Here is a 21,692-nt window from a genome sequence, read left to right on the forward strand (position 1 = left end):
TGGGGCTAAAATCAAAGTGATGGTAGGGCTGCATTCCTTTTGGAAGCTTTAGTGGTGAATCCATATTCCCTTTTCCAGCTTCTAGAGGCCACCTGCATTCCTTGTCTTACTCCATCTTCAAAGCTAGCAGCATAGCATCTTCAAATCTCTCTCTGACTTCTTCTATCCTCCTCATATCTCCATCTCTGCCTGACCATCTTGCCTCCATCTTATAAGGACCATTGTGATTACATTGAGCCTCCACATCTCAAGATACTTAATCATATCTGCAAACTCCCTTTTTCCTTTTACACTAACATATTCACAGGTTCTGGGGATTAGAAAGATGTCTGAGGTATATGCTATCTTTGGGCATTTTAAGTTGTTCTTTTTTTTTTTTTTTTAGAAGATGTTGAGGAGTTTTTTTTTTTTTTTTTTTTTGCTGTGTTGGGTCTTCGTTTCTCTGCGAGGGCTTTCTCTAGTTGCGGCAAGTGGGGGCCACTCTTCATCGCGGTGCGTGGGCCTCTCACTATCGCAGCCTCTCTTGTTGCGGAGCACAGGCTCCAGACTCAGTAGTTGTGGCTCACGGGCCTAGTTGCTCTGCGGCATGTGGAATCCTCCCAGACCAGGGCTCGAACCCGTGTCCCCTGCATTAGCAGGCAGATTCTCAACCACTGCGCCACCAGGGAAGCTGTTAAGTTATTCTTGAAGCGGGTTAGATCAGCAGAAAACTATATTCTTACAGACTTGCAGGACCACCTTCATTGTCTTAAGGTTTAAGGTTTTATTCAAGATTTTATTGAGTGTTTATGGAAGAAAAAGCCAAATTAAGGGGGCACTTGGAATTTCTTTAACATTGTTGAAAAACCGTGTCTGTTTTCTTTTTTTATTTATTAATTAATTTATTAATTTACTTATTTATGTTTGGCTGCATTGAGTCTTCGTTGCTGCGCATGGGCTTTCTCTAGTTGCAGCGAGCGGGGGTTGCTCTTCATTGCGGTGGCTTCTGTTGTGGCCAAGCACAGGCTCTAGGTCCACAGGCTTCAGTAGTTGTAGCACATGGACTCAGTAGTTGTGGCTCTTGGGCTCTAGAGTGCAGGCTTAGTAGTTGTGGTGCACAGGCTTAGTTGCTCCGCGGCATGTGGGATCTTCTGGGACCAGGGCTCGAACCTGTGTCCCCTGTATTGGCAGGTGGATTCTTAACCACTGCACCACCAGGGAAGTCCGGCCGTGTCTATTTTCAACTCTGACCAAAGCTTTGATAAGGATCAGTTATTTTTACTCTTTTTTTTTTTTTTTTTTTTTTGCGGTACACGGGCCTCTCACTGTTGTGACCACTCCCTTTGCGGAGCACAGCCTCCGGACACGCAGGTTCAGCAGCCATGGCTCCCGGACCCAGCCGCTCCACGGCATGTGGGATCTTCCCGGACCGGGGCACGAACCCGTGTCCCCTGCATCGGCAGGCGGACTCTCAACCACTGCGCCACCAGAGAAGCCCCAAGAATCACTTATTTTTAGATTTTAATTTTAATAAAATGTTTATCTTACCTAGATAACTGGTATTAAAATTATACAACATTAAGTTTTTTCTTTTTGTCTTGGGTGCTAAAAAAGCTCAGAAATGAATATTTTTTGTTTTTTGTGTTTTTTTGGCTGTGCCACACAGCATGTGGGATCTTAGTTCCCTGACCAGGGATTGAACCTGCACCCCTTATAGTGAAAGCACAGTCTTAACCACTGGATGGCCAGGGAAGTCCCTCAGAAATGGATTTTATTGCTCAGCGTTGGGAAATTTTATATATGTGTATCTATGTGTATATTTGTATATGTTTATCATAAGTAAGTATGTAGCAAATATTAATTCCTTGCCACAAACTCAGGTGTACCAAAAATGTAACTTTTTTTGTTTTTATTCTTTTCTCTTTTTTGGTGCAGCATGTGGGATCTTAGTTCCCCAACCAGGGATCGAGCCCGATTCCCCAGCATTGGAAGTGCAAAGTCTTAACCAGTCGACCACCAGAGAAGTCCCCTACTTTTCTTCTTTTTAAAAGTAATTGAGGGAATTCCCTGGTGGTCCAGTGGTTAGGACAGCGTGCTTTCACTGCTGGGGCCTGGGTTTGATCCCTGGTTGGAGAACTAAGATCCCACAAGCCGTGCGGTGCCACAGCCAAAAAAAAAAGTAATTGAAATTAATTTCTATTTTGAGCCCCTATTCATTTTGCTCAGTTATAGAAGCCAAATTTCAGTTAATTCAAGGTTTGTTTATTCTGTTTCTTCTGAGATTATATGTAATTTAGAGGGGACTAATGCTCTGCCACTACTGGTGATGTGGGGTGACATGATTATCATCCATCCACACCACTCAGCCATCTGCTGAGGTGTTTTCTTTCTTTCTTTCTTTCTTTTTCTTTCTTTCTTTCTTTGGTTGCACCAGGTCTTAGTTGCAGCAGGCAGACTCCTTAGTTCTGGCTTGCGGGCTCTATAGTTGCCGCTTGCTGGCTCCTTAGTTGAGGCATATATGTGGGATCTAGTTCCCTGACCAGGGATCGAACCCAGGCGCCCTGCATTGGGAGTGTGGAGTCTTACCACTGCGCCACCAGGGAAGTCCCTGAGGTGTTTTCATTTGCATCTGGTTTTTGGCAGTTGGTTTGTGCAGGATCCTGCTGCGACCTCCTTACCCTATTCAGGTCACTGGCTCTCTGGGTCATGCCCATGCTGCACTGAGGCATATGGAATATCATTCTGTATTCTCCATGTCCTTCTTGGGTGTGGGAGGAGAGCTTTGTGAGATTGTTTCATTGCAGCACCTTGGCACAGAAAGAACTCTGTGTTTGCCTCTACAGACTATCAGGGTTTGGGACTAAGGTCTATTCTGCTGTCAAATCTTCCATATCTACTTGGGGGTTTCTGTTGTTCTCCTGCTAAGGAGACAGGACCCTTTCTTAGGAGTTCCATTGATGTCTAAGCTCTCTTAGCTTCCTTCTGGCTTTTCTTTTGTCTTCCTTACCTCATCTACTGAGATTTTATTTAGTTTAGGATGGAAAAAAACTGGATGTGTATAGTCTTTCAAATTTTAGTCTTAAACTCTAATTTCAGCTTTTGAAACTCAGTACCAGCACTTAAAATTTTTCTATGTTCTACTGGGACATGGCACCTGTGACACAATAACTTCAACTGACTAAATGGAAGGAGGTATTTCCATTAATGTCTCAGAGTTTTTTACCATCACAGATAGAGGTACATAGAAAATGTAATTCCTTACTTGATTTTTCTTTCTAACACAGTGTTTAATGCAGTATGTTTAATACAGTGAGTATACATTTCTCTTATCAGATAATAAATTTTTGATGGCAAGCTCTGTATCTTATTAATTTCTATACTCCCCTAAGTGATTAATCAGAAAATGCTCAGTAACTATTGCTTTATTATGACATTAAGATTATCTGGGTTATGGATGCAACTAGAGATAATCATACTAAGTGAAGTAAGTCAGAAAGAGAAAGACAAATACCGTATGATGCCACTTATATGTGGAATCTAAAATATGACACAAATGAACCTATCTGTGAAACAGAAACAAAATCAGGGACGTAGAGAACAGACTTCTTGTTGCCAAGGGGGAGGGGGGCGGGAGAAGTTTGGGTTAGGAGTTTGGGATTATCAGTGCAAACTGGTATATATAGAATGGATAAACAACAAGATCCTACTGTGTATAGGATATTCTGGTCCTACTGTGTATAGCACATTCAGTATCCTGTGATAAACTATAATGGAAAAGAATATGGAAAAGAATGTATGTGTGCCCGCACGTGCGTGTGTGTGTGTGTGTGTGTGTGTGTGTGTGTATAGATAGATAGATAGATAACTGAGTCACTTTGATGTACAGCAGTAATTAACAACATTGTAATTCAACTATACTTCAATTAAAAATAAATTAAAAAAAAGAATAACTGGGTTAAACTTGCCATGATCAGGAGAAGAGGGTAAATTATTAAGCATGAGTCTGACTGGCTCAGCTTTCCTGATCATCTGGCACTGGCCTGAAAAAATAAAATAATTTTTGGTTGTCAGATACTAAATTAAATGATCCAGATACTATTGTGGCTTATTAAAGGACTTTATTGAGCTTCAGAAAGAAAGAACAAATGAAAACTAAATTACTGAAGATTTATATTTTCTCCCCTCTGTTCTTTAGGTCTTCTCAAAAGTTACCTCCAGGGAAAATGCCAATAAGTGATCATGACTCTGGTGTTGAAGATGAAGATGTTTCTCCAAGACCAATTCCTAGTCCTCATCCAGTGAGTCAGAAGGTATCACTGATCTTAGAACTCACCTTTGTGATTAGAAACCTAAAAGTCTCTTCATGTTAAAGCACTCAATAATATTACCTAAAATTTCCTTAAGTTCATTCTAAGATATCTATAGCTATCTATATGTATATGGCTTTGACTATATATAAAGAGATATATATATATTCCTCATAGGTACATATAATTATTATATGTAATAATATATATGAATATGTACACATATTGTAATAAGTATATATAATTATTATTCCCAGAGAAAACTGAGGAACAGATTGGTTAAGTTACCTGCCTAGGATTATATAACTATTAAGTAGTAAAGCTGGAATTCAGGAAGTTTGGGATTTGGTAAACCTAGTGATTTAGGAGGTTTAGTTTCAGAATCTGGTGCTTTTAACCCATATAGACACAACATTCTGTACATTAACCAGAGCTCAACATCGTTTCTTATTACCATATTCTGAGAAAACATTCTATTTCCTTTTGGAGATTGCTAATAACCTGCCATAATTTTTTTATTGAGGCCAACTAGTGGGTTATTTTAGAATTGTTGTGTCTTAATTACTTATTAGAAGAAAAAGGTATGAGAAAGGCTTTTTAAAATTAATATTAAATTATAACCAAATTCGCCACAGCTAGTATTTTGTTTATTCTTTTTGGCTCTCTTCCAACTCTTTTAGTTGCTATCAGTAAAAAGAATAGCAGTGAATAATTTCACTTAGTAGAATATTCTGAATACTTATTGGAAGACCCTTATTTAAGATGCAGAAACATTATTCTTTACTAGATGTGTTGAAGCATCAGGTCTGATAATTTTTTTTTCAGAGAGGGTAAAAAGAGGTCTGTTATAACATAGTTTCCCATATTGTGTTCTGTGATCTAAGCAACATTAATCAGTGTTCCAGTGAAAGGAGTTTCATTGTTAAATAAGTTTGTGAGGGCAAGGACCTTATTTATTTTGTTCACAGTTGCATTTCTAGTACTAGCACATAGATGCCCAGAAAATATTTGTTAACTGTCTAAATAAAGAATAAACACTTTTTAATAAATAACTGGATGTAATTTGGAAAATACTAATCAAAGGAAAATGAAGCATATATCATTATCCTAAAAGGTACTTTTTCCTCTTTAATTTCTTTCCCACTTACAGGTTTCTAAGATCCAGCCATCAGTTCCTGAACTTTCACTTGTATTGGATGGCAACTTCATAGAATCAAACCCTGTGCCTAACCCATTGGAAATGGTGAATAATGAAAATCCTCCTTTGTTGATTAACCATTCTGAACACTTTGAGCCATTGCAACCGCAGCTTTATGATGAGAAACACAGCCCAGAAGTTGAAGCTGGAGAGCCTTCCGTGAGAGGGCTACCAAATCAATTAAACCAGGACACTGCTCCTTTGAGACACTGCAAAGTAAGACGGCCATCTACCTGTAAGAAAGGGAACAACCCCCATATCAGGAGCAGTGTTACACCATCTTCTTTTAATGGACCGTCTCCTGAGGCATCTGAAAAGCTTCAAACAGTTTCTGCTGGAAATGTACACAAAGAAGAGTATCCTGTAAGATCCTCCACATTTAATTCCAGGCAGTCTTCCTTTGCCCCACAGTCCCACCCACACAATTTTGTTTTTTCACCCCATAATTCAGGAAGACCAATGGAATTTCAGATACCTACTCCCCCACCACCATCTTACTATTCCACAAATGTTTGCAATTGTTTTCAGCATCATGGCTGTATTCAATATAGTCCAATAAATTCTTGGCAAGGAATGAATACAGTAGGATCCACTCAAGACCTCCAGTCTGAAGCCCTTCAAAAACATTCATTATTTCATCCAAGTGGATGTCCAGCTCAGTATAATGCATTCTGTTCCTCAAGTAGTCCTGTAGCCTTGAGACCTCAGGGAAACATGGGGGATTGTTCTTCCCACAGCAATGTAGAACCATCGCCTGTGGCAAGACTACCTCCACACGTGGACTCATGTAACCCATGGCCTTGTGCAGTATGCGTGCACACCCCCAAGACTGGGTCAGATAATGGAATGATGGGACTATCTCCGGATGCGTATAGGTTCGTCACAGAGCAAGACAGACAGCTGCGACTACTTCAGGCACAGGTTTGCTAGCTTTCTTCTGTTAAATTCTTGGTATTAATAGGGTTTTGAAAAAATAACTGGCAACTCTTCAGTAATTATAGTTTATGGAGTAGAATTGTAGAATGTCAGAACTAGAAGAGACCTTGGAAACTGAATTCTAGTCCCTGTTTTACAGGTAAGTAAAATGAGGATTAGAGAGAAAAAATAATTTACCCAATGACACATTGCTAGTTAGGAGTAGAACTAGGCCTAGAAAGCAAGTCCTCTCTTCTCTGTCTTGTGCATATCCTAACCTACAACATAATTGTATTTTTCTTTCACTTTTTGCCTCTAATGAGAAGTCTGTATAATTTACTAAACTCTATATACAACTAAATATAAAGCCTGCACAGTAGGTTCTGATACTCTGTAGTTTGTCAACCCTATAGTGTGTAAACTAACCTTTAGCCAGTGTACCCTTACAGAGTACATGTAGTGCCGCCTCTGTGTATCTATACTAGGCTTGTTCTACTCATTTTATTCTGAAATGCTTCCTTTCTTCAGGCCTTTATGACAAAGTTCTTAGTCTTTTAATTATATCCTTGCACAGTTTAGTCTTTATTGTATTGTGTCTTTTTCTTTCTTTGCTAACTGACACCCTTCTTCCACATACCTACCGCAAACCCCCCACTCCTTCCTTTCCCCGTGGTACCAATGGAAACAACCTGAAGTAGATACTTTCATAGTTTTTTCCATGACCCTATAACTATACTAATATATGTAAAATGGACATATATACATGTGTGATTTTTTTTTTAAAAGTCTTTTATAAAATTGGGGTCATAGTGTTCGCATTTTGCAAAAACAAGATAATGACATTTTTCAAATTCTGCTTTAAAATGCTTTAGATAAGACACCCAAGAAAAATTCGGCTTTGCTGTTTTTTTGAACCCAGGTATATCCTCTGAAATTGTAAAATGTAACAAAAGATTATAAACATTTGGCAGAATTTTTAATGTGGCTAAATATTTCACATTGAAAAGAAATTTTTCTTTCTTTCTGGTCTTTTTTTTTTGCGGTATGCGGGCCTCTCACTGTTGTGGCCTCTCCTGTTGCGGAGCACAGGCTCTCGACGCGCAGGCTCAGCGGCCATGGCTCACGGGCCCAGCCGCTCCGCGGCATGTGGGATCTTCCCGGACCGGGGCACGAACCCACGTCCCCTGCATCGGCAGGTGGACTCTCAACCACTGCGCCACCAGGGAAGCCCTTGATCTTGTTTTTTGAAAAAAGATAATAGCGGCTAAAAAGGTCTTCTAAGCTATTTAGAAATCTTAGTACTTGGGATTTATATACTTAAAATGTAAATTATAGACTACTGGCTCTGGTGTAGATTATGAGTCATACTTGGAGAACACAAAAGATGATGTAGAAAATGCTTCTATGATAAATTCACATAGTATTTTGCTAACATATTTTTTAAAACTTTTTTAAGGTAACATCTTATTTAACTTTTTTTTTAAACTTTTTTTTTTAAGATGTTTTTGATGTGGACAGTTTTTAAAGTCTTTATTGAATTTCTTACAGTATTGCTTCTGTTTTATGTTTTGTTTTTTTGGCCACGAGGCATGTGGAATCTTAGCTCCCCGACCAGGGATCAAACCTGCACCCCCTACATTGGAAGGCAAAGTCTTCTTAACCACTGGACTGCCAGGGAAGTCCCTATTTAAATTTTTTGAGAGTATCATAACATTTTCTATATACGTTTCTATAGAACTGTCTTATTCTGCATAGGATTCCCTTGTTATGTACAAGAAATCGTCTAATTGGTCTCTTATCAATTATTTCAGCAGTTTGAAGTTTCTGCTTTTGTAAACAGTGCAGCAGTGAACACCCTTATATACAGAAGATATACAGAAGATACTTGTATCTTCTGTATATATGCATGTACCACTGTGGCATAGATCTCTAGAAGTAAAATTTTGAAGTCAAAGGGAACACACATTTAAATGTTCAAAGGTACCCAAACTTGCTCCTCTTCTAATATTCAAAGTCTTATTTTGGTGTAGTGGTTAAAGAGAGTGGACTCCTTGGGTTCTAATCCAATTTTGGTGTGACGTAAGTTATACAATCTTGGGCAAGTTACTTTATGTGTCTGACTTAAGTTTTCTCATCCACAAAAGAGGAATACATAAGTGTATGGAGTTCTAAGGGCTGAATGAGTTACTAGGTAGGGGCCAAGAATAGTGCCTGGCATATAGTGCTCAGTAAATGTTAACTATTATTATTATTTTCATTATCGTTACCATCTCAGTTAATGACATCACTTCTCATCCTGCTGCTCAGGCCAAAATCCTATGCATAAAAACCAAGGCTTTTACTTTTCTAGCTGTATCCTGAACTTAACTATTCTTTACCATCTTTCCTGCTACCACCCTAATTCAAACCATCATTTTCTCTTCTCCATACATGCTGCTTCCAGTACTGTTCCCTCATGTTTTCCTGCAGTTGGAAACATGAGAGCCATCTTTTTAAAAGCCCAAGTCAGATCATAGGGATCCTGCTTAAAACACAATGGTTTTCCATTGCAATTAAAATAAAATCAAAATTTCTTACCTTGACCCTCAAAATCCTTTGGGTTCATCTTCTGTCTCCCTCTCCTCGCTCATCTCTTGCCACTGTCTTCCATGTTGACTACACTTCAGCTGCAGTGGTATGCTTTTTGTTCTTCAAAAACACAAACATCTTTCCACTTTATGTGCTTAAGCTTCTAGTCCCCTTTGCCTGAAACATTCTTCTAATTCTACTAATGGCTAGCTCTTTCTCATCATTCAGTCAGGCCTTAATTACATGTTTTAGTTTTTTGTCTCTAGGGAGCTCTAAGCAGGGAGCTTCATCACTGTATTCTTTAGCACCTTGAATAATACTTCACTTAAAACAGTTGTTCAGGGCTTCCCTGGTGGCGCAGTGGTTGAGAGTCCACCTGCCGATGCAGGGGACACGGGTTCATGCCCCGGTCCGGGAAGATCCCACATGCCGCGGAGCGGCTAGGCCCGTGAGCAATGGCCGCTGAGCCTGCATATCCAGAGCCTGTGCTCCGCAACGGGAGAGGCCACAACAGTGAGAGGCCCGCGTACTGCAAAAAAAAAACAAAAAACAAAAAACAGTTGTTTAATACATATTTTGTAACTTGAATGAGTGAAAAAGGCCACCAGAAAGGCTATACCAATTTAATACTTGAAAATTTTTCCCATGTCTCTAATACTGGACATATCTACTCTTAAAATTGTTATCAGTCTTTATTAATAGAAATGTTTGATTTGCATTGTATTATTATGAGTGATCATTTTATTGTTTATTGGCCATTTGTATTTTCTTTCTATAAAGTCTCTGCTATTTACCCATTTTTCTATTAAGTTCTTTTCTAATCAATTTATAAGAGCTTATTGTATATTAAGGAAATTGGTTCTTTATCATCTGTATGTGGTATTTCTTACAGTTTGTCTTAAGTGTTTTGTGTTTTAATCATTTGTACAGAATATTCCAGCTTAGACATAATTAGATTTATCAGTCATTTTCTTTTTGGGTTTTGTATTATGTTTAGAAGAGCCTCTTCCCTTTAAGATCATAAAAAATTTAGTCTTCATTACCACCACGCCCCCAGGATTATATTTGTTGCTTTATTTTGGTATATGAGATAAAAGATTTTTTTATTTTTAATCCTTAGATGACTGACTCCATATATTTACTGAATAATATATCTTTTTGTTAGTGATTTAGAAATGCATTTTTTATTGTATAATTAAAGTATCATGTGTTTGTATCTGTTTCTGTACTGTGTTCCCCATTGATCTGCCTGTCTATTCCAGCACTATTACCATTCAGTTTAATCTCTATAGCTTTATAATAAATCTCTTATCGAGTACTTCCTAGGCAGTCTTTCTAAACCTCACTTTTCTCAGCTGTAAATTGAGGGCAGTGATTGGTATTATATGTAGATTTGATGGTTAAATGAATTTATATGTATATGTATATATATTCACACACACACACACCTGTCAGTCTAGATAAAGTGCTTACTGTAGGATGAGGCTATAGTAAACACTCAACAAATTACAGTTATTTTGTTTATTTCTTAGTCCTCACAACAACCTTAGTTTTAGGTAATGTTGAAGCTCATAGTAGCTAAATAGCTTTTCCAAACGGTAGCAGAGTAGGATTTAAACTTATATCCTCATGACACTAAAGCCCATGCTCCAAACCACTATAAGTACATATGCCACTTTGTATTATTAATGCAGGTCGTATTTCTATTGATCTCAACAATTATTGATAATACTTATTTTCCTATATTAATAAAGTTAATCTACTAAAGTTAATGAGTTGAACACAACAGTATAACTTACAGGGAAATAGAAAATTACAGTGTTTAAAAAGGGAGGCTTTTCCACTCCTAGGTGTATATCCAGGGGAAATGAAAAAATATGTTCACACAAAAACTTGTATACACATGTTCATAGCAACATTATTTATAATAGCCAAGGATGAAATAATCCAAAGTCTATCAACTGATGAATAGATGAACACAGTGTGACATTATCTGTACAATGGAATATTTCAGTCATCAAAAGGAATGAAGTACTGATAGGTACTACAGCACAGATGAACTTTGAAAACGTTATGCTAAGTGAAAGAAGCAAGATGTAAGGCCACATATTGTTTGGTTTCATTTATATCAAATGTCCAGAATAGGCAAATCTACAGAGACAGAAAGTAGATTAGTTGCTGCCAAAGGCTAGGTTCTGGGGCCATGGAGAGTGACAGCTAATGGGTACAGAGATTTTTCGGGGGTTGATGAAAATATTGTAGAGTTAGATGGTGGTGATGGATGCAGACTTTGTGAATATCCTAAAAACTATGGAATTGTATACTTCAAAGGGATAAGTTTTATTGTATGTGAATCACATCTCAATTTTAAAAGGAGGAGGGGAAGCTTTTGGTGTTTGAACTTCAGCTTTGCTACTTGTTAGTTATGTGATCTGGGCAAGTAACTTTATTTTTAGTGCCTCAAGTTTTTTTCTGTGTAAAGTGTGCTTAATAGTAGTACGTTCTTCATGGAGTCATTGTAAAAATCATACATAAGAGCTCTTATTGTAGTGTCTTGTAAACAGGAAGCACTCAGTGTTAGAGACTGTTATTAATATTTCCAGTTTCAGCATGACCAAATGCGGGCAATTCTGGTTAGCTTTTATAAGATGAATCTTGTGTAAAAAATTGTTCAAATTTGGTATATGGAGTTAGAGTATGCCTCCTATCTTACTTTTGGTTTGTAAGTGAAATAGGAATAAAATGTTTGAAGTGTTAACATTAAGGCTTTTCTATGTGAGTGTCAATTTATGAATGCTAATCTAAACACCTGTATGTTTTTATTTTTAAATTTATAGATAGCCCACTTAAGTTCTTAATAACTAATGACAATGATTTTCGACATTGATTAAGTTTTATGGTATAATGTAGTTGAAATGTGAGAAAATATAGTTAAAAGTCAGTTATTTATAACGGGGGCACTTTGTAATTCATTTTTAAACTCTTATGCCAGTTTGGTTGATTACTTCACTGTCAGTGTAAAGTATGTTTTTAATTGATACAGATTCAGCGTTTGTTGGAAGCACAGTCTCTGCAGCCCTGTTCCCCTAAGACAACCACTGTTGAAGACACAGTGCAAGCTGCCAGACAAATGGAGTTGGTTTCCATGGAAGCACAATCTCCCCCTGCTTTGCACATGAGAAAAAGTGTAAGCATTGCTGTAAGCACAGGTAATTTCATTTTTTAAATTTGTACATGGTACACATAATGTCAAAACCAAGGTGATGAGAGTATAACTTAAGTCTTTGTGTAATTTTACTCTTTCTGAAAACTATACCTGAAAACAGATTGGAAACCATATAACATAATATATTGTTTGTTTTTGCTGCTTTCTCAAGATGAACCCCCAGTTCTAATGAGAGAAGTCATCTGTGGTTTGAGGGATCAGGGAAGGTTTCATCTATGCAGTGTTATTGATTCTGGGCTTTGAAGGGAATGTAGAATCTTGGTGGAATTGAGAGATGGCAGAACAGATGGTAGAGAAAATAGGGCTCAGTGGGGAAACACAGGGTTCTGAGTTGTCTGGTACTCTACACATTACTGTGTCATGGAGAGGCTTTACTGCATATTTCACAAAGCCATGTCTACTTCATTTGGTAAGCAAAATAGAAGGCCTTTTTTTTTTTTAATTTATTTTTGGCTGTGTTGGGTCTTTGTTGCAGCACGCGGGCTTTCTCTAGCTTCGGCGAGTGGGGGCTACTCTTCATTGCGGTGTGCAGGCTTCTCGTTGCGGTGGTTTCTCTTGTTGTGGAGCACGGGCTCTAGGCGCGCGAGCTTCAGTAGTTGTGGCACGCAGGATCAGTAGTTGTGGCGCACAGGCTTAGTTGCTCCGCAGCATGTGGGATCTTCCCGGACCAAGGCTTAAACCCGTGTCCCCTACATTGGTAGGTGGATTCTTAACCACTGCGCCACCAGGGAAGTCCCGACATTTGATTTTTAAATACTCGCCTGATATTATGTATGTCTGATACATCTCTAATATAGCATCATAAATATTGTATTTAAGAATCAAAATCAGAGAGCCTAGGGATTTGCATTTTATATATTTTCTCCTGTTTTTCAGAACAGTAGTTTTCAAAACACATATACACCCCAAATCATATTTAGAACCTTGATAGGTAAAACACATCATTTGAGAGCCACACCTCTTGAAGAGGTAGGGCCCAGAATGTCCTCTTTCCCTTTGTACCCCAGTTTTCTCTCTTTTCACCTTTCACTTACCTCTTCATGGCATTTCTGAGAAAATATAATCTGAAAACAGTTCTGGGTAATTGTGTTAAACTAATATAGCTAGTGTTACTTAACAAAGGTTTGTCAGAGAATTATTTTTATAAGTGAATGTTTGTTTCAGTATCTGTTAAATCATCTAACGTCTAGGTGCCAGCTTGTTTTGGAATGTGGCAGGTGATGATCAAGAGCCTGAATCTCAGCTGAGACAAGATGATACCAAGATTTCCAGTGAGGACATGAATTTTTCTGTCGATATTAATAATGAAGTCACAAGTACTCCTGGTAGTGCATCTTCATTAAAAGCTGTTGATATTCCCAGTTTTGAAGAGAGCAACATTGCTGTGGAAGAATTTAATCAGCAACTTTCTATATCCAAGTAAGATCTCTTTGATTCAGTATTCATCTTACCTCTTTTTTTCTTTTTAAATTCTAATATTCTTCTGGTACTCTAACTCAGAAACTGTTTGTTTTCTAAAAGTATTTTCATTGGTGTCTTTCCTAATGTGATTCCTATGTAACAGACAATTCTTTTCTCTTTTTTTTGAATTTTCTTTTTTGGCCGCATTGCGTGGCATGCGGGATCTTAGTTCCCTGACCAGGGATTGAACCTGTGCCCCCTTCAGTGGAATCGAGGAGTCCTAACCACTGGACCATCAGGGAATTCCCTGTAACAGATAATTCTGAGCTTTCTAGAACCATTCCCAGATGTCGCTCACTGGATGTGTAAAACAGTCTGACTGAATCAGAACATTTGAAGAAAATTTCAAAAATATGTATGCTCAGGCCTCACTGTAGAGATTCTGATAACACTAGATCCCAGTTGGAGCTGGGGTCCTGAATTTTGTAAATTTTTAAAGATCTGCCATATTGCAATTATATATGTATAGCTAAGTCTTTATTTCTGAGAGATACAACCTGTTACCTGAGATATACTTCAGAATAAGCTGGTGGGGATGAAATGGCTAGGGGTATAGTTGAAGTAAGGTAGACTGAGTAGGTAATTTTAAAAAGTGATGGTACATAGTGATTTGTTAAACTATTCCCTCTTGTGTCTGAAATTTTTCATTATGAAATTTTCATTAAAAAAAGATAAGGATTGTGAAGTAATTTAGATCCTTAGCAAATTTGGAAATAAACTCAACAAATATTCTTTGAGTTTCTGGTATGTGCTGCCACAGAACTAGGCCCTAGAGATTGAGCAGTAGGTCAGACAAAGCTCCTGACATCATGGAATTTCCATGAGTTGTAGAGACAAACAGTAACCACATCGGCAGGAAATCATATAATTTCATATAATGACAACTGCCTGAAGAAAATAAACCAGGGTGACCAAGTGGAGTGTAACTGGGATAGTGGCATGGGAGTGAGGAGGCATTATTAAGTAGGGTGGTGAAAGAAGCCTTCCCTGAGGGGGTAACATTTGAGCAGTGGCTTGAATGATGAGAAGAAGCCAACCATGACAATATCTGGCAAAGAGTGTTCCAGGTGGAGGAAATGGCAAGTGTAGACCCTGAGGTGTGCCTGAGCTTGAGAGTTCCAGAAACAAGCAGGAAAGCCATTGTGGCTGAACTTAGTGACTGAGAGAGCACAGGAAATATGGTCAGAGATAACAGGCAGGAACCAAATTATGTAGGGCTTTGTAGGTTGTAAAAAGGAGTTCTGAATTTATTTTGTGTTCATTAGAACCAGGGAGGATTTTAAATGATGGGCTGGTATGATCTGATTTTCTTTTTTTAAAGGCCATTCTAGCTGTTTTGTGGCAAGTGAACTGATGAGGATTAAGAGTGGAAGTAGGGAGACTCGTTAATAGACTAAAGACCAAGTGAGGTGAAGGTGCCTCGGAATTGACTGTGGTGGAAGGGATCAGGTGTAGAATAAATGTTAAAGGTAGTGCAATAATGTAAGTTAAAACACTACAGGGTAATATATCACATGAAACAGTTTTAAAAGAGGTGAATTCAGTGGTGGGGGTGGCATGGGGCAGGCCGTTGATTACTTTTTAAAATTATAAGCCTTTTGATAATATTTGACATTTTAAATTATTCTGGTTACAATAATGATTAAAACAATAAATACACCCCTCCAGAAAACTAGAAATATTTATCTGCTTTGCTCAGTAGAGTATATGTCTTAACCTTACAATTCAATTAAGTACTCATAGTATGTACCACAAGTGTATTAAAAAGATCTGTATATGTGTCTCCCCGACTAGACTGAATTCCTACAGGATAGGGATCCTACTCATTTCTATATCTTTAGGACTTGACCCAGTGTCTGGTTCCCCATGTTAGCTCCTTCATAAACGTTCAGTGATAGGAAGAGCAATTTGGGGTGAGCCCCAAAATAAGTCCACATTTTATTTGGAATAATTATAGAAACTGAGAACAAAGAGGCATGAACTGTGGTTATCCTTATTTATTCTCCCTAACTTCTGTAAACTGTAGACTATCAGGAATTAGGAGGTTTTACCCCTGAAGTAGTTTTTAAGTCAGAACTTTAAAAAGTCTCCAATCCAGGGACTTCCCTGACAGTCCACTTGTTAAGACTTTGCCTTCCAATATAGGGAGTGTGGGTTTGATCCCTGGTTGGGGAGCTAAGAGCCCACATGCCTCTTGGACAAAAAAACAAAACATAAAACAGGAGCAATGTTGTAACAAATTCAACAAAGACTTTAAAAATGATCCACATCAAAAAAAAAAAAATCTCCAAGCCATTTTGGTTTTTAACTTCAGAAACAGATCTGAGTTCATTGATAGAATGCAGTTAATTGCTTTTTCAGGGCAATTAACTAACTCTGTTGATTCCAACATATAACAGATGTAAATCTGATTTTTGTTCAGCTTAATATATGACTTGGATTAAATAGTATCTCCAGTGTGGTATATGGTGGTTTGGGTGCTTCTTTAGGAGATTCTTCCCAAACATCTGGTCTGATTCATGCTGTGGTTCCCAGTGCTAAGTATTCATACATGGCACCTGGCCACCTGGGTTCCCTGCCCTCTTTGGATGTCTTGCTGAATCAGTCTAATGTTAAAGCAGTTTGTGAAAGATAAATTTTTTGGCTTGCAGCATATATGGTAATTGGTTGCTTTTTCCCAGGGGAGAGTGGTAGATGATATTTCTTTTGACACAGCTTGCTTTTTTTTTTTAAGAAGTCGTGCTTTGGACATACCTACTAATACTTGCCATATTAGAATCATCTTTAAACAATTTTTTTTAATTTGAAATCTTTAATGTTTTGGTTCTTGTCTTCTTTTTTAGCTTTTATTTTTGTTTGGTAGGTTAGACACCAAGACACATATTTTTAAATTCTTGAAAATGCAATATAGTAGAGTGATTAAGAGCATGGTGCCAAACTGCCTGGATTTGAATCACAGCAGTGTGACCATGGGCAGGTCTCATAATGTCTAGATGACTCTGTTTTCCTGTCTATAAATGGAGACGGTGAAAGTAGTACCTATCAGCATTGTAAAGATTAGATGAGTTGATGTATTTAAAACACATAGAATAGTACCAGAATTAGTACCTAATTATTGTCATCATTTAGCTAAAGTTAGAATAAGGCAAACTCAGTAACTGACATGGACTCTCCTTATAAAGTGCTTTTGCAAATGTTTGCATGATAAAAATCCTGCTCAGTACAAGTACTTTCCCAAAAAGCCATAAAATCTCTAAAGGCTGGATTTCTGCTTCTACATTTGAGTTTTGGTATTTTCACTAAAGTGAAATTAGTTAACATGGTTGAAGATAAAGGTTCAATGTGATATTTAGGAAGCAAGGGGATAGCAGCAGGAAATGAAGAGAACTAGCAGTTATGGAGCACCCACTATGTTTATCTGGTACTATGCTAGGTACTTTGTATCTCCTTTAATCCTGTCTCATGTTTTTCAACTCAGGGAGGTGGATATCATTTTTCGCATTTGATGAATGAGGAAACTGAGGCCCAGAGAGATTAAGAAATTTGCCCCAGACACAATGAACAAACTATATTATAAATGAGAATATATGTGACCTAAGAGATAAAAGGAAGTGCTAATGGGGGTTGAACGAAGCAAGAGGACATACCCAGTTAAGGTTTTAGAACATCATAGAGGAAGCAAAGTTTTAAAATGTCCCTCAAGCAGTAGATAGGATTTTGATGAGAGTGTGCCAATTTAAAGGCATTAGAACAGTAAGTCTTGGCTCAGTGGCGCTTGAAAATACAGGTAAATTTGGGCCCTTCACCAATTCAGAATCTCTGAAGGGAGAAGTCCAAACAGTTGTATTTTTTAAAACTTTACAAGTGATATTGATTTGTAGCCAAGATTGAGAACTGTTCTGTTGTAGACAAAATTTATGGGCAGAATTCAGAGTACTGTTAGTAATCCAGTTTGTTCAGAATATAAAATAAAACAGGCATTGAAAGAGATTGGCTGAAAAGCCAAGTTGACTACCAAATTTCAGAGAGCTTTGACTGACAGTATAAGGAATTGTGTTTGTTTTAATAAACCTTTTAAGGTTTTTGCTTGTTTTTTTGTTGTTGTTGTAAAACAAAATAACATAGAATTTACCATCTTAACCATTTATATACAGCCAATCAAGATGAAATGCTTATCTAGTACCACTAAGAGCTGACGGTACAAACCAGAATGCTGCCGAGTCTTACCCCGTTCTCCCAAAGTTACTGCACTTCAAATATACATTAAAGATACCTTGATAACTAACACTTACTTTATATATGTATGTCCTTTCAAGCAGCTCTTCTCCACTTGTGGAAAAAGAACCTGATGTGCCTGTATTCTTTCCAAATCCTCTGCTGGCGGAGAGTGTAAGCATGTGCTTCCAAAGTGGACCAACAGAGGGTGCCACTAATAGCTCTGTAACATCAGGGGAACCCAAAACTGAGCAAGTAATGCAACCCTTGCCTCATCAACCATCTGATAACCAGAAACTATTCCAGGATGTGTTGGTAAGAAAATGTAAAGCATTTCATCTTTTGTGAGATGGTTATTTAGTCTAGGATATGTGAGTTAAGCCTTTCCTATCCTTAAACTGATTGGGACCTTGATATAAAAAGTTTTTCCCCAAATTAATGATATGTCACTTATTTCTTTTAGCTTTTCATAAATTATGATAACCTAAATTCAGTAACTCATTGTAAGCATGCCAGTCATCAGATACTTAGATAGCCAGGGAAAAAATGTCTTATTTTAAAAATATGTTGACATTATGCCAAATTCGAACTAAAGTTAGTACCAGAAAAATAAGCGAGAGTTTGCAGGAAACTTGAAAATTGGAAAGTAGTAGAATATTTATGATAATATTTACTGACTTTAGTTCAGATAAGCAGATTTTTATTGAATATTTAGCTTAGTATAAGAAAATGAACTAAGTGGATAATATACAGATGAATATGACCGTCTCTGCCTTTGAAAACCTATGGGAAATAGCCCATGGATACCAGTAACAAATAACTATAGGACAGGCTGAGAAGTGCTGTAAGCAAAGACAATACACAATAAAAAGGGGTAATTCGGGTTGGAGGAAATAGTCATCTTGGAAAAGCTAGAATGTAAACTGGGACTTGAAGGTCGAATGACCGTGGCTGTCGCTTACCAATTGTAGACTTTGGAACATTTGATTTCTCCATTTATAATTGAAGGCTAATTAAACATATGTCATAGGGCCTTAAGTATTCATGAGTTAACACATATTTGTTATTTGCCTGCTAGGTCCTAGACTGGTGCTAGCAGCCGTGTGCTCAAGGGAATGAAATATGATTTAATGTCAGGAAGGCAGAGATAGGATCACAGGTCATTCTCATTCAAAGCGAGAAAAGAGAGGAGTCAAATTCTCAAAGTAACATAAAGATCAAACTTATAACTCTGAAACATTATCATTTTTCAAATGAAGGCATGATTTTAAACTTTTGTTTATAAAGAATTTACTATAAATCCTTAAAAATACTTGAAATATTACTCAAATGATTTTAAATCTTTTGGTTTTAAAATGAACAAATTCTGAACAAACATTCTAAGTTTTCTGTAGGATCTGATGAAATCATTCATTCATTAAGATGGGCTTCTTTTATAAAAACTCCATAAAACTTGGCAAATGTATTTGATATTTTGTAGAATTTAGCAGGATAATATTTTGCTCTTCTCTGGCATTACTTACCACTATTATTTGCATTTTTGTTTCCTAAGACAGTTAATAGTGATTTTTCAAATATGTCCTTTTTCTTTTTTCATCAGGGTCAAGGGAACCACCTATTGAATAACTCCCACAAGGAAACTGAGCAGCCATCCACCAAAGCAGTAATTATCAGTCACGAATGCACCAGAATGCAGAATGTTTACCATACTAAAAAAAAAAACCATGATTCAGGACCGGTGGACAAAGATTGTGTTCTTAATGCAACCCTTAAGCAACTAAGAAGCCTTGGAGTAAAAATTGATTCTCCTACTAAAATGAAGAAAAATGTACATAAAGTGGATCATGCCAGGTAACTTTAAAATTTGTTTTAAAAGATAAAGAAAAATTTAAATGTATTGCAGCTGTCTCATGAAAAAAGGTATAAGCTTGCCACTCAATTCAATTGGCTTATCCTTTTTTCAGGGTCTACTATATGATGAATATAAGAGATTGTTTCTACCCTTTAGATTTTTCTAGTAGAGGAGCAGGTTATATTCCTAAGTAACTTGAGGGATATTGGCCAACAATATGCTCTGGGAGTCTTATAGAAAGAGAAATGAGCTTTTGCTCATTTTTGATGTCTGGAAAAGTTTTCCTGGAGGTGATGGAGTCTGCGCCAGCTACTGGATGTACAGTTAATGCAGTTATGCCATCTAAAAGGCAAAAACATTCCTTTTTGTGCGACTCCCCTGGTGGCGCAGTGGTTAAGAATCCGCCTGCCAATGCAGGGGACACGGCTTCGAGCCCTGGACCGGGAAGATCCCACATGCCGTGGAGCAGCTAAGCCCGTGCACCACAACTACTGAGCCTGCGCTCTAGAGCCCACGAGCCACAACTACTGAGCCTGTGTGCTACAACTACCGAAGCCTGCACGCCTAGAGCCCATGCTCTGCAACAAGAGAAGCCACTGCAATGAGAAGCCCACGTACCACAACGAAGAGTAGCCCCCTCTCGCTGCAACTAGAGAGAAAGCCTGCACGTAGCAACGAAGACCCAACGCAGCCCAAAGTAAATAAATTTTAAAACAGATTATTTCCTTTAAAAAAAAATTCCTTTTTGTAGAAATGTGTTTTGAAGAATATAGTTATATGAACCTTACTTATTGCTCACCAGTTCCAACTGGCCATGTTCTTCTGTTTAGATTCCTCTTCATCAAAGATCACCTCAACACATACTTGTTTTAAAGAGGATAAAATCTGGAAATTATGTTATTAAGGCTAGTGTGCTTTCTATTAATTATTTTTGATGTCATTTTCTAGTTACAAAAATAATACAATTTCATGATTTAAAAAAATATCAAATAACATGCAAGAATATCAGATAGAATGCAAAAGCCCCCACGTCCCAGACTCCTCAGTCTGACTCCTCCTAGATTATTTCTCTTAACTGTTTCTTTGGTATTCTTCTAGAAATGCTCTAGGCATGTTCAAGTATGTATCTGTGTGATAAGTGTTGTAATTTGGGGTTTTTGCTTAACGTTATATCTTAGGTACTTTTCTTTATAGGTATATGCAGTTCTTTCTCATGCATTTAAACAGCTGGATAATATTCTGTTGTGCCCATGTACTATAATATAGTGAACCCAAGTTCTCTATTAATGGACTTTTAGGCTGAATCTCTTATTTCTTATCTCAAACAATGCTAAGTGAACATCATTCTACATATACTTGTACAAGTGTCTTTGTAGGATAAATTCCTGGAAATAGGCAGGATCAAAGGATATGTGCATCTGAAGTTTTCGTAGATGTTGCCATTGCCGACCAAAATAGTTTTACTAGTTTATATGCCTACCACCAGTGTAGGAATGAGTCTAGCATTTTTGAAGGTTTTATTTCAATACTCTTGGGATAGAGGCTATATACATCTGTTAAAATGCATAAATCACCCTGCTATCTGTGTGGAGCCCTTACGTTTTGGTATGGCTGCCTGTAGGGAATAGTTTTCTTGTTTGTTTGTTTGTTTGTTTGTTTTTGCCGTACACGGGCCTCTCACTGTCATGGCCTCTCCCGTTGTGGAGCACAGGCTCCGGACGCACAGGCTCAGCGGCCATGGCTCACAGGCCCAGCCGCTCCGCGGCATGTGGGATCTTCCTGGACCGGGGCACGAACCCGTGTCCCCTGCATCGGCAGGCGGACTCTCAACCACTGCGCCACCAGGGAAGCCCGGGAATAGTTTCTAAGTAATGTATTTCTTCATAGTGGCCACCCTGTTTTAATCTCTTAAGTATGAAACATTGAAATGAATAAATTTTCAGTATATAATGAACTTGATTCTGTTTTTAA

At 37.8% G+C, this 21,692-nt stretch overlaps 1 protein-coding gene across 6 annotated transcripts in view; it reads left to right on the top strand.

The window, feature by feature from the left end:
- The window catches only part of STIL (STIL centriolar assembly protein), a 64,070-nt gene that overhangs the window by 35,122 nt on the left and 7,256 nt on the right, over nucleotides 1-21,692 (top strand). For 4 of the 6 annotated variants that reach the window (XM_027108610.1, XM_027108613.1, XM_027108612.1 and 1 more), the window contains 6 exons: nucleotides 4,175-4,289; nucleotides 5,437-6,405; nucleotides 12,011-12,176; nucleotides 13,384-13,612; nucleotides 17,971-18,184; nucleotides 19,470-19,720. In XM_027108610.1, the coding sequence (XP_026964411.1) occupies nucleotides 4,175-4,289; nucleotides 5,437-6,405; nucleotides 12,011-12,176; nucleotides 13,384-13,612; nucleotides 17,971-18,184; nucleotides 19,470-19,720 (1,944 nt within the window). Of the gene's footprint in view, nucleotides 1-4,174; nucleotides 4,290-5,436; nucleotides 6,406-12,010; nucleotides 12,177-13,383; nucleotides 13,613-17,970; nucleotides 18,185-19,469; nucleotides 19,721-19,833; nucleotides 20,151-21,692 lie in introns of those variants that run through there. The other 2 variants (XM_027108614.1, XM_027108611.1) reach the window with 2 other exon arrangements.

This window comes from Aethalodelphis obliquidens, unplaced genomic scaffold (genome assembly GCF_003676395.1).
Source record: "Aethalodelphis obliquidens isolate GAN/ISIS:26980383/991018 unplaced genomic scaffold, ASM367639v1 scaffold9, whole genome shotgun sequence".
NCBI classification, from domain to species: domain Eukaryota; kingdom Metazoa; phylum Chordata; class Mammalia; order Artiodactyla; family Delphinidae; genus Aethalodelphis; species Aethalodelphis obliquidens.